The sequence below is a fragment of the Lactuca virosa genome, chromosome 9 (genome assembly GCF_052849685.1).
Source record: "Lactuca virosa cultivar CGN04683 chromosome 9, Lactuca_virosa_CGN04683_v6, whole genome shotgun sequence".
Lineage (NCBI taxonomy): Eukaryota > Viridiplantae > Streptophyta > Magnoliopsida > Asterales > Asteraceae > Lactuca > Lactuca virosa.
In genome coordinates, this window is record NC_136434.1 from 116361782 (window position 1) to 116378878 (window position 17097).

General features: G+C 33.8%; 2 protein-coding genes and 1 pseudogene across 3 annotated transcripts; 1 reads left to right on the plus strand and 2 right to left on the minus strand.

The window, feature by feature from the left end:
• Window positions 1–8617: 8617 nt before the first annotated feature.
• Window positions 8618–10687, minus strand: LOC145140784 (uncharacterized). 2 transcript variants are annotated; one of them, XM_079074173.1, is made up of 4 exons: window positions 10499–10687; window positions 9696–9741; window positions 9330–9375; window positions 8618–9194 (listed from the first exon to the last, which is right to left on the minus strand). In XM_079074173.1, the coding sequence occupies exons 2-4, from the start codon at window positions 9721–9723 to the stop codon at window positions 8744–8746; spliced, it is 525 nt and encodes a 174-aa protein (XP_078930299.1). In that variant the 5' UTR covers window positions 9724–9741; window positions 10499–10687; the 3' UTR covers window positions 8618–8743. The 2 variants fall into 2 exon arrangements, with proteins under 2 accessions (XP_078930299.1, XP_078930298.1); XM_079074172.1 differs by having other exon boundaries at window positions 9696–9797.
• Window positions 10688–12891: 2204 nt separating this feature from the next.
• On the minus strand, window positions 12892–13206 carry LOC145135687 (large ribosomal subunit protein uL6m pseudogene; annotated as a pseudogene).
• Window positions 13207–16270: 3064 nt separating this feature from the next.
• Window positions 16271–16889, plus strand: LOC145139691 (uncharacterized). Its single transcript, XM_079073425.1, has 2 exons — window positions 16271–16387; window positions 16485–16889. The coding sequence occupies exons 1-2, from the start codon at window positions 16271–16273 to the stop codon at window positions 16887–16889; spliced, it is 522 nt and encodes a 173-aa protein (XP_078929551.1).
• The last annotated feature ends 208 nt before the right edge of the window (window positions 16890–17097 follow it).

Here is a 17097-nt window from a genome sequence, read left to right on the forward strand (position 1 = left end):
TTAGTCGAAGTTTCTAGTGGCAAGTTTGTACCTGTTAGCTATCGCATGAAAAACATCTTAATTGACTTGAATGGGAATAAGTTCCACGAGGAATTATTGCCTATTGAGCTTAATGGTTTCGACATCGTGTTGGGAATGGATTGGCTTAGCGCCAATGATGCCGAAATATTGTGCAGAAAGAAGATAGTGAAAGTAAACCCGCCAGGAAAAGAGTCATTTGTGGTGTATGGGGACAAACGCAGAGTAAATTCTGGAATCATTTCTCTAATGAAAGCCAGAAAGTGTTTGGCCAAAGGATGTACATCATATTTGGCATTCGTGATCGATGCTAAGAAGGAGAAAAAGGAGATGCGGAGCATTCCTGTGGTATGTGATTATCCGGAAGTATTTCCCGAAGATCTTCATGGATTACCGCCCGATAGACAAGTGGAGTTCAGAATAGACTTGTTATCAGGAACCACGCCAATAGCGAAAGCACCATATCGATTAGCACCGACACAGATGAAGGATCTGATGATGCAACTTCAGGAGTTATTGGACAAAGGTTTCATAAGACCTAGTTCATCACCCTGGGGAGCTCCGGTGTTATTCGTGAAGAAGAAAGACAGAAGTATGAGAATGTGCATCGATTACAGAGAGCTGAACAAGGCAACAATAAAGAATAGATATCCGTTGCCGAGGATTGATGACCTGTTCGATCAACTTCAAGGCTCAAGTTATTTTTCAAAGATCGACCTAAGGTCAGGATATCATCAGCTGAAAGTAAGAGAGCAGGATATAGAAAAGACTACAATCAGAACGCGATATGGACACTACGAGTTCTTGGTTATGTCGTTTGGACTAACCAATGCTCCAACAGCATTCATGGATTTGATGAATCGGGTTTGTAACCCATTCCTAGATAAATCTGTGATAGTGTTCATAGATGACATTCTGATTTACTCAAAAAGCCAAGAGGAGCATGGCACACACTTGCGAGAAGTGTTAGAAGTATTGAAGAAGGAGAAACTGTATGCTAAGTTCTCCAAATGTGATTTTTGGATTCGAGCAGTCCAATTATTGGGTCACGTGGTTAACCAATAAGGGATAATGGTTGATCCAGCAAAATTTGAAGCTGTGATGAAGTGGGAACAACCGAAAAGTCCCACGGAGATCCGAAGCTTTTTGGGATTAGCCGGATATTACCGAAGGTTTATCCAAGGCTTTTCTTCGATCGCTAGTCCATTAACAACTTTGACCCACAAAGGAGCTACTTATGCTTGGAATGATAAGCACAGAGAATCATTCGAGAAGCTAAAGAAGAAGCTATGTGAGGCACCGATTCTTTCCATACCCGATGGAGTTGAAGACTTCGCTGTTTATAGCGATGCGTCTGGGGTTGGATTGGGTTGTGTTTTGACCCAAAGAGATAAGGTGATCACATATGCATCTCGACAGTTGAAGGAGCATGAAAAGAACTACCCGACTCATGATTTGGAGTTGGCAGCGGCAGTTTTCGCTCTAAAAATATGGAGGCATTACCTCTATGGCACGAAGTGCAAACTTTTCACTGATCATAAGAGTCTCCAATATCTCTTTAGTCAGAAAGAATTGAATATGAGGCAACGACGCTGGCTAGAATTACTTAAGGACTACGACTGTGAGATACTTTACCACCCCGGTAAAGCTAATGTTGTTGCTGATGCTCTCAGTCGGAAAGTCAATCTTGAAAGAAAACGGCCAAGAGCGTTGAGAATAGAAGTTGTCTCGAAAATTGTGGAGAGTATAAAGAAAGCTCAAGAGGAAGCTTCTGAGAAGAACGACCGAAAGGAGGAACGTCTGGGCAAAACGTTGGTGTTCGGTATAAACAGTCATGGACTGAAGGTGTTCCAAGATCGGATTTGGATACCTAAGACAACAGGAGTCAAAGATCTTCTGATGGAAGAAGCTCACAAGACCATGTACTCGATTCATCCTGGTAGCACTAAAATGTATAGGGACCTGAAACCCTACTACTGGTGACCGACGATGAAGCTTGATGTTGCAAAGTATGTGGCCGAGTGTGTGACTTGTGCAAGAGTTAAGACGCAACATCAGAGACCGTACGGAAGTTTAGAACCTTTGCCTGTGCCTATGGGTAAATGGGAAGACATTGCTATGGATTTTGTCACTAAATTGCCCAGAACGAAAAGTGGTCACGACATGATTTGGGTGGTCGTTGATCGATTCACTAAGAGTGCGCACTTCATAGCAGCCAGGGAGAAATGGTCTATGGATAAGCGTGCGAATTCTTACGTGAAGGAAATTGTGAGGCTTCACGGTGTTCCGTTGACGATTGTATCGGATCGTGATAGCCGTTTCACATCAAGGTTTTGGAAAAGTCTACAAGAGGAAATGGGTACCAAGTTGTGTTTAAGTACAGCTTACCATCCACAGACTGATGGTTAGAGTGAAAGAACGATACAAACACTTGAAGATATGCTGAGAGCATGTACCCTAGAATTCCTAGGTAACTGGGATGAACACTTACCTTTGGTAGAATTTTCCTACAATAATAGTTTCCACTCGAGCATAAAGATGGCACCTTATCAAGCTTTGTACGGACAGAAGTGTCGCACGCCGTCTTGTTGGCTTGAGGCTGGGGAAAAGCAGTTTATGGGGCCCGAAATGGTTCATCAAACCGCTGAAAAGTTGAAGATAATTAGGGAAAGAATGTTAGCAGCTCAGGATCGTCAAAAGAGCTATGGTGACAAAAAGCGAAGACCGATGACTTTTGAAGTTGGAGATTCGGTTTTGCTTAAAGTCTCGCCGTGGAAGGGACTTATAAGATTTGGTAAAAGGGGAAAGTTGAATCCAAGGTTTATTGGACCGTTTAAAGTTCTTCAGAGGATTGGGAACCAAGCTTACAAGCTCGAATTACCCGAAGAACTGAATGGAATTCATAACACTTTTCATGTGTGTTATTTAAGGAAGTTCACGGGAGAAGTTCCCGACATAATTCCAATTTTTGAATTAAGAATTGATGTGAACAAGAGGTTGATTGAAGAACCTGAAGAAATCGTTGACCGAAAGACTAAGAAGCTTCGACGCAAGATGGTCGAATTAGTGCTTGTCCGTTGGAAACATACGAATGGGCCAAATCTCACCTGGGAAACGGAGAGTGACATGATGAGTCGCTATCCACATTTGTTTGTTGATGTGTGATTCCGGGGACAGAATCATCCTAAGGTGGAGAGAATTGTAACGCCCGCGTTTCAAGGCTAGGCATTATTGTTGATGTAATAGTCTAAGTTAACCCTTGTAACTCTTTTTGAAGTATTACTGATGAAATATTTGAGTATTATGTGAATTATGTGTTTATTTTCTTAATTATTATAATTTAATGAATTAAGAATAAAATAAGCGTCAAAATTAAAGTGTGATATAAGCCTGATATCTTTGCATGAACATGTAGTGGTTGAAACAAGGATTCCGGAGATATAAAGAATGCCGAAATCCGAGTTATAACGAAGAAGTTATGACCTGTCGAAGTTTCGCGACAGAACCGGCAACGCTGAATGACGTAAAAAGTGAAATTTACGTTAGAGCGATATTTAGCCTTAGTGATCTAAACGAAAGTCGTAGAGTTCGTTAAACCGAGGGCGTGCATAAAAAGAACGCCCAAATCTGACTTCGTATGAGGAATTTATGATTTTCTGAAGTTTCGACTTAGTAGTATGCAGCCCGAATACTCGATTTGAGACCGAGCGGTTTTTAGCCGAAACAATCTAAACGAGAATCGAAGATCTCGTTAATAGTAGTGAAACGATAAACAGACAGGCGAAAACGGACGTCGGATGAAGAAGTTATGAATTTATAACGGAATTTTCCTGTCCCGGCCTACTAAAAATAAATAATAAAAATAAAGTCAAAATTAGCCGACGGAGTCTAAACGAAAGTTGTAGAGCGTAGTCTCACCTACGTGGGGATATAAAGAACGTCGAAAACGGAGTTCGTATGAGGAAGATATGAATTTTTGAATTTTATTAAATAATTTCGATATTAAATTTAATTATAAAATAATCGATATTATCCAGGGGGGGGGGGGGGAGTCAGCGGCCTCATCCGGGTTACGCCCAGCGTACCTAGATTTACGCCCAACGTAAATCGAGGATCCAGACCCTATAAAAGGGAGTCGAGGGCAGCCGATTCTTTTGCCCAAATTCTCTTCTCTCTCCCGTTTTGCATCGTTTTGTGTGTAACTTATACCCCGAAGCCCTGGTATCATTCACGAGCCCCGAAGCAAGTCCCGAAGCCTCGAAGATCCCGATAAGTGCAATTCCCGAGCCGAAGCTCTGCCCGCGAGGAGCCCGGTTTTTGTGAAGATCTTCCAGATCTACCGAAGAATACTACTTCTACAAGCCGTAGTGCTGTCCGATCATCTTCTGATCAAGTGAGTGTGTAGTTACTTTCTTCTAACACATAATTATGAAGTGTTTGATACGAAATACGTGTTATGTGTATATTTTGTTGATTATATGTGTGAATGTATATTCACTCTCTTCTAACTCATAGATATGATTTATTCTCTATGAAATACGTGTTATGTGTGTGTGCCTCATCTGTTATGTGGAATATGTATTGAATGAACATGTTATACAGGTTTTAAACTATGTATGGAAATATATATTTTTATCTACTAATATGTTGGGTAGAACATAGGTAGATAGTTGATGTGTGATAAACAGATGAGAGGTCTCGATGTTGTTGTTGTTATTCTAGTTATCCAGCAGAGTATGGATGACGACCACAGACTCTTTCTAGACATTCATGTGGAACGCTAGCAGGCTCATAACCTGTAGGTGTTTGTGAACGATGTGTTCACCGGTGTACTCTATCCCCCTCATGGTTGCCTTTAGGACTTTTATTGTTGAGGAAACCCCTTGCAGTAGAGTCCATCCCGATGAAAATCCTAGATTAGGTCCCTTGTAATAGATGTTGTTTTAGGGACGTAAAGTGAGGATAACGGAAATGGGTAATCGGGTTATTGTTGTTTGGTGAATTAAATATAATTATTTATTGTGGGTTGAAAACCCTATATGCTCACCAGGCTCCCAAGCCTGACCCACTCAGTTTATTTGTATTACAGGTAGTGGCGCGAGGGCATAAGATGGATGAATCATCAAGTTGTTTTGATTATAGACCTGTTGTTATATGTAACTGTTGTAAGGTCTATGTTTTGTTGTTTATGCTTTTGGTCTGTTTATCGGAACATGACATCCCGAATATTGTTATATAATGAAAATGCATCTCTTGATGAAATGCTTTGATAAATTCTATTTTATCATGTTTTGTTTTGGGAACAAATTCCACAATTATTTTAAATCAATTACTCTGAAATTATTTTAAAAGCATAAATGAAACCGGTCTTTTCTGGTCGTGATTTTGGGGATGTCACAAATCATGTTTTGTTTTCCATGCATAGTTTTGAGAAGTTTAGTTATTTGTTTTTTTTTCTTCTTTCCGGTTCATTCCCGACTCGTTCTTTCTTGAGGACAAGAAAGGTTTAAGTTTGGGGAGATTTTGTTAGGTTCAGTTTTAAACATCATTTTATCATATTTTACACATCATTTTCGCAACATATTGTATATATTTAGCATGCATTTCATACGTTTTATTACATTGTTTGTTTGGGACAATTTTACTCGTTTAAGCTTAATTATTGCAGATTTATTTAAGCTTAATTAATTTGATTTTATGAAATGAGATTATCATAAAATCATAAAGTTATATATTACCATTGAAATTTGAACCAAGATAATTGATCAGTACGGTTGTGTATGAGATGGTTTGGTTCGGTTATTGGATAAAATCAAACCATTAACAATTACTATTGGTTAATGCATTTTGGCATCTGTTGGTAATGGTTATGGTTAATGGTATTTTTTTGGTTAATGGTTAATGTTGGTTAACCACAATGTTCAAAAATAATGTTGAAGTGAAAGTATATAGGTATAAAAAAAATAAAAAGAAAAGAATACAATAAATATATGATAACCAATGTTTGTAAGCTTTTCAAATCTTATAATAATAAAATAAAACATATAAATTTTTGTATTTGAATGACAATTCCACAAATTGTGTAATTAATAATAACCAAATTAATCAGTAGTTAAGCAAAGCATAGTGTGTGATTGACTAATCGCATGTGTCCATGTGGGTGCAACCTTAGATTGATTGATTCCTCAATCATATCTAATGATAAGTAAGCATTAATTATTTTATACATATGGAATTATATTATTTTAATAGATTTATATATATATATATATATATATATATATATATATATATATATATATATATATATATATATATATATATATATATTAAGGTTATGTTTGGCGTACTAGCTGAAAAGCTGACTGTTAGCAGAAAATCTAGCTGATAGCTAAAAAGCTAGCTGTTAAATAAAAAGCTAGCTGATAGCTGAAAAACTAGCTGATAAAAAATAACGTTTGGTAAAACTAGCTGAAAAGCTAGCTGAGATATATAAAATTACATAAAAGGACATGTAAGAATATGTGTTTTTATAATTAATTAAAGGGTGTATTTGGAAAATTTTATAAAGGTCCTAAAAAGCTAGTCTAAGTAGCTTTTCAAAAAGCTAGCTTATAAGCTACTTTTTGGCTTACCAAACATGACAACATAAAAAAACTCAAAAAATAAGCTAGCTTATCAGCTAGCTGTGGCGCGCCAAACATAGCCTAAGTTATCAACATTGTTCATTTAATCTATAAAACCATAACCAAACAATTAGTTATGAAATGGGAAAATATACAAACTGAACCATGATTGGACTGCGTCGGTTAATAGTTATTCCTCTTAGAGTAAATTACATGAATCGTCTCTTGTGCAGATGCTAAAATGCACTTTTGATCCCTATTTTCAAAAATTAACTTGGATTGTCCCTTATATCGTAAAAAAGTACACGTTTCGTCCCTAATTTCATTAATCGTACCTAAAAGACAAATTTACCCTTATCTATTTCTTTTTTGATTTATTTAAATTTGTTTATATTAATAACAATTAAAAAAATAAAATAAAATAGGCCCAATACCACAACCCCTTAACGACTCTAACCCTACCCACAACATTCATCAGTTCTTTTTCATCTTCAAGCTGTCGATGCTACACAAAGATGGAAAGAGAGACGAAGAACGATGTAGAAAGGAACATCGCCTTTGTCGCCACCTGTGTACTTCACTCTACCACCATCGTCGGAGCTATTGAGATAGAAAATAACATCACCGTCGTTTCCACCTGTACACCATCGTCTTCGTAATCATCATCTGCACACTTGGAGTTGGAGCCGCCAGTGCGAATATCGTTCTGATCTACACCTCCGTCGAACCTGCACATTATCGTTCTGATCTACACCTCCGTCGAACCTGCACATTATCGTCTCAGATCTATTAACTTCATTTTCTTCAGTGATTGCTCCACCATCAAACAATTTTGTCAGACATGGCTGGTGGCCCATCTTGAACAATAAAATCCTTGTTTCCCTATTCTAATCCATTTCCAATTTGTTCATCTTCTTTGAGATCGGAGATGCTAATCTTTTCCATTACCATTTATGTGTCATCTGTGATGGATTTGATGACATGATTGTTTCTTGATTAAGTGAAATTTTTTAGATTAATGGAAGGATAAAAGGGGTTAAAGATGAGATGCGTATTTTCAGTGGAGAGAGTTTGTAGGTTGAGAAGACGTAATTGTTGATTGAAGCCATGGCTTAGGGATTGTATGATCATATGAAGTATTGGTTTTTGCCATTGATCAAGAAATGTTTTCTGCTGAATTGAAAAATTAATCCTTTAAGTTTTGAGGGTTTCATCATTGCAACGTCGGATTTGAGTCGTAACAGATATCAAGTTTCTTTTTTATTTTGGTTTGGTTTGGTGCTGATTACAGTTAGAGGAAGAGGATGGTGGCTATCGGAGATGTTTCCGGCAAGCCGGAATGATGCAGTTGGTTGGGTTGTGATGATGGAGAGGAGACATGTTTAGGGTTTAAGGCTCAACTCTTTTTCTAAAGGCAATAAATAATTATTTTAGATAATAAATAATCAATAAATAATAAGTAAACAAAAAATAAATGAAAAAAGAAAAGAAAAAGAAAAAAAAACGGGAAATATAGTCATTTTATGCTTGCCAGGGACGAAGCGTGTAACTTTTAACAGTAGGAGGGACGATAGGGACTAAACGTGCATTTTGACAAGTGTATGTGGGACGAATCGTGTAATTTACTCTTCCTCTTATTATTACCGGATAATCATAAAATCTTCTCCATCCCAGGATACTTGTCTACTATGATATTCGTAACTTTAACTTCTGCATCTCTACCTTTGTGTACTTGTTTGGTTTTTTGTTTAAATCTTCTAAAAGAAAAAAAAAATGCTTCTAAACCAAATCATTATATGTAGAAATTCAAATCCTGTGTGAATAAATTCTAATTTTTGCATTAAGTCGGTTTTTAACAATACCCACGGCCCTTCAAATGTTCCTAGTATATATATATATATATATATATATATATATATATATATATATATATATATATATATATATATATATAGTGTTGCTTAATCCAACTATTTTCAAGCAAACAACCATTTTTTCCTTAAATTCCAATACATGCAATTCCATTTCCTTAGATAAATAAATTCGAAATCCAACACAAGGAAATTTAACTTTGGATTTTTCGTTGGCTATCAAACAATCTATGGAGAAAGGAATTTATCCATAAACAGCATCTTCATCCCTGTCCACTGAATGTGATAATTTTTATAGACTTTCTTGTTTAGCTGTTGGATATCTTGCCACCATTTAAAAGCCTCTCCTTCAAGTGGCAATGTGTTGGCTACAAGGTCTATTTTTTCATGGTCTGGGACACGATAATACTCAAAATAGAATTCTATCTCCTTAACCCAGTTGCAAAAGACATCAAGATTAAACTTGTCAGGGAATGTTGGTAGACATATGTTTGGGTTGTAAGGAGGTGGCTTCTCCTCTGTAGGAATCTCAAGCATTTCTGGTTGATATTTTTTCAACTCCGCATCGATACGTTGTAAGCGAGTGCCCAGATCTTCAAACTTGTTTACCAAGGACCCAGTACACCTCATAATTTTATTTATATCGTTGGCCAACGTATTCAAAGAAAAATTATCTACCCTGAAAAATATAAAAATCCAAATTAAAAGATACTCCGTTGATAGCAACCCAAATTAATGCAAACTTATTATTCTCTAATGTCAATATTTTTAAAATTATGTCATTCATTCAATAATAATAAAAATATCTAGTAACCTGGATTCAAGGTATCCATCTTGATCCATGTCTTGTGTCTCGTTTCCTGAATCAAAAATTTTAAATTCAGTATAAGCATATTCTAATCTTGGAATCAAATTTATATCAACTCACCTTAATCTTCCAACCAAAGGATTTACACCTTATTCTTCAAGATTTCCAATCGATATTTTTCATCAATATATGGATATTTTTTTAATTATAATATTTTTGTAGAGAGTGTCCTATGTAACAATAAGTTCACCAGTATAAAGCATCCAAAGAGATTTTTTTTATATATGCAACTTGTTCTCTGTGTATCTATAATTCTAATTGAACATATTTAGAGGAAACTCTTTCAACAGAAAGTAGCAATTGCATACAAACCTGATCCATTCTTCTTTTCCCCATCCATCTGGTTGACTTTTGAAGCCTAAATAAGAGTTCAAAAACCAAAGCCCAAAACCAATTCAACTGCCTTATGATATACTGACATATGCATAATTAATTCACCAAATCCCAGTTAGAATTGCCCAATCATTGTTAATTGATTTAAGCTCTATTAATGCAGACTACATGCTTATGGTATGCAATACTTAAGTTGTTATAAACTGACAAAATACATATTACATAATTCTTTATGTAAGAAAACTAATGTGTATAGGAGCAAACATGTACAAAAGTCAATGTACAAAACGAGCTGAATACAACCAATCAAGAGAGTTAAACAATACCAAACATTCAGCAGACCCATGAATCACACACATAAAACCATGGTAAAATCAAGACATGCACAAATTTTACATTAATATTCGAGTTTTCTTGTCCCCCTTCAAACAAAGCTAAACTAAGATGAAAATGAAACAACTTTGTAAATGCATGTTATCCAATAGTCAACAGCTCCCTCCAATTACGATTTTCAGCAGTGAAGGAAGAAAAAAAACTAATTTTTTCGATCAATTTGAAACTTTTTTACGCCTAAATTTGATGCAAAATAAATAAACTAAGTTTCTTCAGAGTCGATGAACCATTGAAACTTATATCAGAAAGAAACACAGAAAACAAACCCTAGAAAATAACTAAACAAAACCATTGTCCTCGAATCGGGATCGGGATCGGGATCCGTATCATAAATCACACAGTAATGAAAAAAATTTAGTAGACTCGGAAGATTAGGTTTTCACGATTACCGTTATTACGTGAAGCAATCGTCCCCTGATTTGCCGGCTTCTCCTCCGCCTCTACGCTGTAATGCGACGCTAAGGTGGAGATGAATCAATTTTTATACGCGTAAGGCGTAACATCAAACCCTATCCCCTGGGCCGTGCCCATTGAACTGTGAAACAAATACCCAATCGACCAATCACATAGCTTCCACTTTGGGTCTTTTATTTGAGCCGGATGTTAGTTTAAATAAATCTTTCTTGATTCTAAATAAATCTCCATCTCCATGCTTAATAAAAGCCTCTTTTAGATGTCACATGTCAATCTCTTAGACCACCCTTCTGTCACGTGGCATTCTCTCCAGCCTTATATTCTCTACTTTTCCCGCCCACTAAATCACTGCATCAATCGACATTCAATTCCTACATATCAGCATTTCAGTTTTCTTTATTTGAAGGATATTATCTTATATCCTAAAATACCTGCAATCAAAACCATAAAATCAGCAATGGTTTTAGGTTAATTAATATTAATATTTCCGAAATTCCTACTAAAAAAGGAGCTCATAAGCTACCAAATTTATACTTACATAACTATCTCATAGAAAACGTATATACATTTAAATTTAAAATTACATCTATTGCTAGAATTTCAAATCATAAGATTACTTGGCTCAATCCAATTTAAATTTATACGAAATTTATGTTGATTATACGCAGAACCTTTCAATCATTAATGATACGATTACAATTTCGAATTTATAGGCTAAAATCATGTATATTCAAATTAGTATATGATCAATTTCTTATTTCTTATTCCTTATTATTGCGTACTCACATCATTTTAGTCCAGTTATAAAAGTCTTCCCCTGTAACAATTTATAAAGCACCTCCGGATTCCTGATTCTTGAATTCTACAGAGAGGACCTCCGTATTCTACCAACCTAATCTCAGGATAAAATAATACTCATTATTTTTCAACTCATCGAGCCTCTACACATAGAAGAAATATCTTTTCGCTTCACATAACTTCGATTCATCGAGTTAATGTATTAAAATTTCCCCTTTTTGCTTTTATTGACGTTGTTTTACTACATAATGTGTGTGTGGGGGGGTTTTTTATGTGATATCGAAAGATCTTACTATCTGGCTGTGTTTTACAAAAAAAAAAACTTTTTATCCAGTTTTGTAATGTTTTTTCTGCTACATGGATCATTTTTAACCAAATAATACAACTATAATAACATCCTACTTTTGAAAATGCACTTTTAATAGCAATGAACTTTAGAATACTAAAATGCTTCTTTTTTAAAATAATTTTGAAACCAAAATATGGCAGTGTACTCTTAAAATGGTCACATTAAGGCACCCTGTTTTGAATAATCTATAAAAAGTATGTTGTTATTTCCCAAAATGTTTAAAAGTACTCTAAATTCATATCTATTTATTTCTGGTTGATGTTATTTTTTTTTACATTATACATATTTTATATTTGTTGCGTTTTTTGAATTCATACATATTTTTTTACTTTATAAATATTTTATGTTTATTGCGTTTTCTGAGTTTATATCTATTTGTTTCTGGTTGATGCTATTTGTTTTTATTTTTTTATCAAAAAACCAAAGTACATTGTTATTTATTTATCCATGTTTTGGTGTTAAATGCATCAAATAGCAATATGCTTTAGAAGTTAACCTTCAATAATTATAAATAGCTCAAATCTCTCAATTATTTGTTTATACTGTCATTTTATTTTATAATATCTTACTTTCATATTTTACCTACAATATCATTCTACTTTCATATTATTTTATAGGATTTGAGGATTTTCTAAATCTGCTCAAACGGGGTGCAATCTCCTTAGTGAATATTTGTTGAATGCTATAAAAGTTGTTCTATTTCGGGGTACTAACCTTTTAGATAAAGTATCCCTGTACGAGGATCCAATTTGCCATAATATGTAGTTGGCAAAAAAAGTCATCACCATAAATGTTTTATACCACAAACTCAACAAGTTGCCAGAAAGTAGCATCAGGAGTCAAAAATAGTTAAATTTGGTGACATTTCTCCTTTTTTTTTTACTAGATTCTCACATCTGATCAGAATTCATTAACTTTATGCTTATATTTAGCTTCAAAACTATTTGATAAGGAGTAATCACATTCTTGAAAAGTATGGTGGTGAAACAAGATTTTTTAATAAAAAAGTAACTGAATAGCTCATTACAATATTATGTAGTTAGTAACCTACTTCATTATTGGTTCCATGTGTTAAGAGGTAAATAGAATCCTGGATTGGGGGTAGAATTTTTAATCATATAGATTATCTTCAAAAAGACAATTGCTATAATTTGTAAAACTTTAAAAATATAGCTTACTTTCTTAAAACTTCATTTTATCTGTAACTATAGCATCCTATTTCTATTTTGATTTCCTGCCCCATTTATTCTTTAAAACTTCATCGACATACATAATACCTTTGCCTTTTGTAATCCTCCAGTGACTAATAGCTAGAACGGCGACAACAAACTAGTGCACCCTTTGCTTGTCGATTCCGGTGCAACAAACGGTATTTGGTTTGAAACAAAATACACGAACAACTGGAGATGCTGATAATTCAATTTCGTGATTGTACCCCAACTTCAGAAACAATAAAAGCCTTTCTGATTTCCGCTATAGCTATGAATCCAACTCCGATTATCTTGAATAAAAAAATTGAAAGAATTGAGCTTCCATTTTATCAATCACTGCTTGTATACACAACATCAACAAATCCTAAACTCGATCGGTTGCATAAACAATTCTATTTGATGGTTAGGTTAAACCATAAATCCAGAATTGATGATTTTCTCGATTAAATCCCTAAATAACCGTTGAAAGCGTAACTCAAGAAAAACAAATTATTAATGCATATGATCTTAAGTTTTATATTTACGTACATAGCGAGCGGGTACATACCTTAAGGTTGCCGGAGAAAGCTATTGTCACCGTCAGTAGTGTTAGAAGACAATCAATCGTCCGAGGAAAACAATTAACGAGATGATGTGTTGTGGCAACTGTGGCTTTGTGTTGAAAGAAACCTTTATTCATCTTTTACCAAAATTTAACTTTGCCCCTTGTAGTTTTAAAATATATACATGTTTATTGTTAAATTTTTAGTTTATTATTACTTTTTTTTTTTATTAAAACGTAGATATAACATGTTTATGTTTAGTAAAGTGAATAACACATATTCTTTTGAGAATCAACATAAGTATCGTAGGTTAATAACAACCAAAATATATAATATTTCGAATTGTAAAAATGTTAGGTTTGTAAGGATAACATAATTACACCGTAATGAATATTTTTATTTGAAAATTTTATATTATCATGTTTTATTCTAATTTTTATTGTTTTGAAATAATATTTTTCTATGTAATTTTCTATTAACTTCAACTAATACTCTGTACATCCATTTAAATTGTTAAGCATTTATATTGTTAATTCAATCTTTAAAACATTATTTATTTATTTTTTATTCATTATTTTTATTTGTAATTTATTTTTATTTTGTTCATATATATGTTTCTTACATTACTTTATTTTATACTTTGTCATATAACAATAACATTTTTATGAATGATTGTTTTTGTTTTTTCAATCTATTCAGTTTGTCATATTGTCGTATAACAATGACTTAATTTTAGTAAATCACATCTATCATTTTAATTTATAATTGATTGTGTTGGATTTATATATTACGATTTCGAATTATTAATAATTTAAATGTTTTTATAAATGTTTTATTTATTTAACTATAATTGAATGGGTCATTTAAAATTTAATAATATCATTTTATGTATTATGGTAACGAATTTTATAAGTCACTTTAATTTATATATCATTATACAAGATGGATATTTTTAATTAATTTATACTTAAACAATCAAAGCATCTTGAATATTAATTATAATCACACGTTATAAAATTAAAGACAAATTATATATATATATATATATATATATATATATATATATATATATATATATATATATATATATATATATATATATATATATGTAAACTAATAATCGTGTCAAAATAATTGATTGCTCACATGATTTACAACTATCATTTATTTGCTATTTGATTATTATGCAATTCTTCAATTAAAAGGAGCCACCATTGGTATGTAACCCTTAGTTTCAATTTATTAATTTTACTCTTTAACTTTACTTTATTATTTTTGATTTTTGATTATATATCAAACAATAACATGGATGCCACAACGCTAGAGAGAGAAGAAAAAATAAAAAGTTATACTTAGATATTCAAACAACTATCGTTAATTTCAACAAATAATAATGTTATTATCATATTCCTTACAAAATATATACATTTATCAATTGGTAAAGATTTTACTATCAATTTTCAATAATTAATTTATAATTTAATCAAAATAATTTTAAAATTTTTCATCCGTGGTGCACACGGGTTATAACTTAGTTCTTTGATAAAACAAAAAGAAATAAATAATAATAAGTAGATTAATAAGTTAAAACAATAATATCGAAAATGAAACATACAAAGTTATAATTCATGACACGTTTAATATTCTATCGACAACTTTACCATTTTTATTTAAAATTTAAATCATTCTTTAATTTTAACTTCAAATAAAATTAAGGAAAAATTATTATATTGATCCTTGTCCAAAACGATGAGGGCGTGATGTATTTGAAAAAATAGCCTATTTTCCAATGTCATTATTCGTAAAAAAAAATTATAGTGCAACAATGGTTCAATTTACAGTGCAACAAGGAGTCCTTGGATAACCCTAATTCCTAATATAATAATATTATATTTGAATTGGTAATTATCCTCCTCCTTAATTATTCGTATGGATAATTCCAGAAACCGACTGCCAGTGATATATTGGAGGAAGGTGGGGATGACGTCAAGTCCGCATGACCTTTATGGGCTGGGCCACACACTTGCTATAATAACAATTACAATGGGAAGCAAGGTTGTAAGGCGGAGCGAATCCGGAAAGATTGCCTCAATTCGGATTGTTCTCTGCAACTCGGGAACATGAAGTTGGAATCGCTAGTAATCACGGATCAACATGTCGCGGTGAATATGTACGCGCGCCCTATACACACCGCCTGTCACACCCTGGGAATATGTTTCGATGTCCCTTCTAAGTAGGGCTTGCATAATATCCTAGTATATGCTTCTCTGGGCTCTTTGATGCTCTTGCGAGAAGAAAAAACGCTTGTGGTTTGGGCATTCCATGTTCTTGGGATAGCCTTTCCTTCTGGGGTTTCCAGCGAATAAGACCCATATCGATAGGCTTCGACGGCCTTATAAGGTCCTTCCCATGTTGGTCCTAGATTTCCTCGGGGAAATGCATGGCTCACTTTGTTCTTCCTTAGAACATAATGTGCAACTTTGAAAGCCTTCTATTTTACCCTCTTCTTGTAGTAGTATTCTTCAACCTTTTTGTAGTATGCTTGACGAATGTTGGATCATTCACATCGTTATTCGATAGGGGTCTAAGTCTTGCTTAACGAATGTTGGATCATTCATGTTGGTATAATTTGGTGTTAGATAGAGATTTTTGGAGTGCCTTGTTTGGGGATACACACGACGGATGGTTGGACGAAGCGGTAAAATATCTTTTAATTTTATTATTTTATAAGTTAGTTGTTTTTTAGTTAATAACAAAAGTATCATAATTTTGTGCAGCATATGACCATTTGGTATAGAGTATAGACTACTTAATGAGAGACGTTTTGATAGCGACCGGCATACAATAATGCCTCCAAATTTTTTTGCTTGCCATGTTTTGGAGGATGGGTACGATTGGAGGGCGTTTATGTCTGGTCTTGCTACATACCCCAACTACATGGTTGCTTGGTGGGATGTTGATACGGTAAACTGAATTTATTTATTTTAAATTATTTTCGTTATTGTCGTTATGTTTTTGTATTGTGATATGTAAACATAAATATTTTTTTTACCTTATTCAGGTCCTAATGCCGATTCATTTATTCCCTAATCACTGGTTATTTGGGGAACTACGATTGTCGTCAATGGAAGTCCATCTTTATGACAGTTTGGGTAGAGGGGCATATGAAAAATTCAACTATGATGGAACCTTTACCAAATTTGAAGCTCGGGTGGCAGAGTATTTAGACAAGATTGACTATTGGGCCCGGAGGAACATCCCCAGGATTCCATTGAATATCCAATTCATTTTGGAAACAAATGTTCCCCAACAAAGTAGTCTGTTGGGAGATTGCGGTGTTTTTGTTTGTATGTTTATGGAACAATTAGTTTCAGTCCAACCAATACGTGAACTTATTGACCCAAGTTTAGAGTTTCGCCAACGGATGGCAAAAATTTATTGGGGGTCGAGTCTTGGTCCTATGTAGTTGGATTATATATTTGTATATGTAATTGAATGTTGGATTTGATTATTAAGCGTTTAATGTTACAACTACAAATGAGTACACCATTAGTCTATTTATAGTTTTAATGTTGCAAATACAAAAGTTTTAACATAACAACAATTACAACAACTTAAAGAGCTACTGATAACTTCAATAGTTACAACATAACAACGACACCACCACTTGTTTT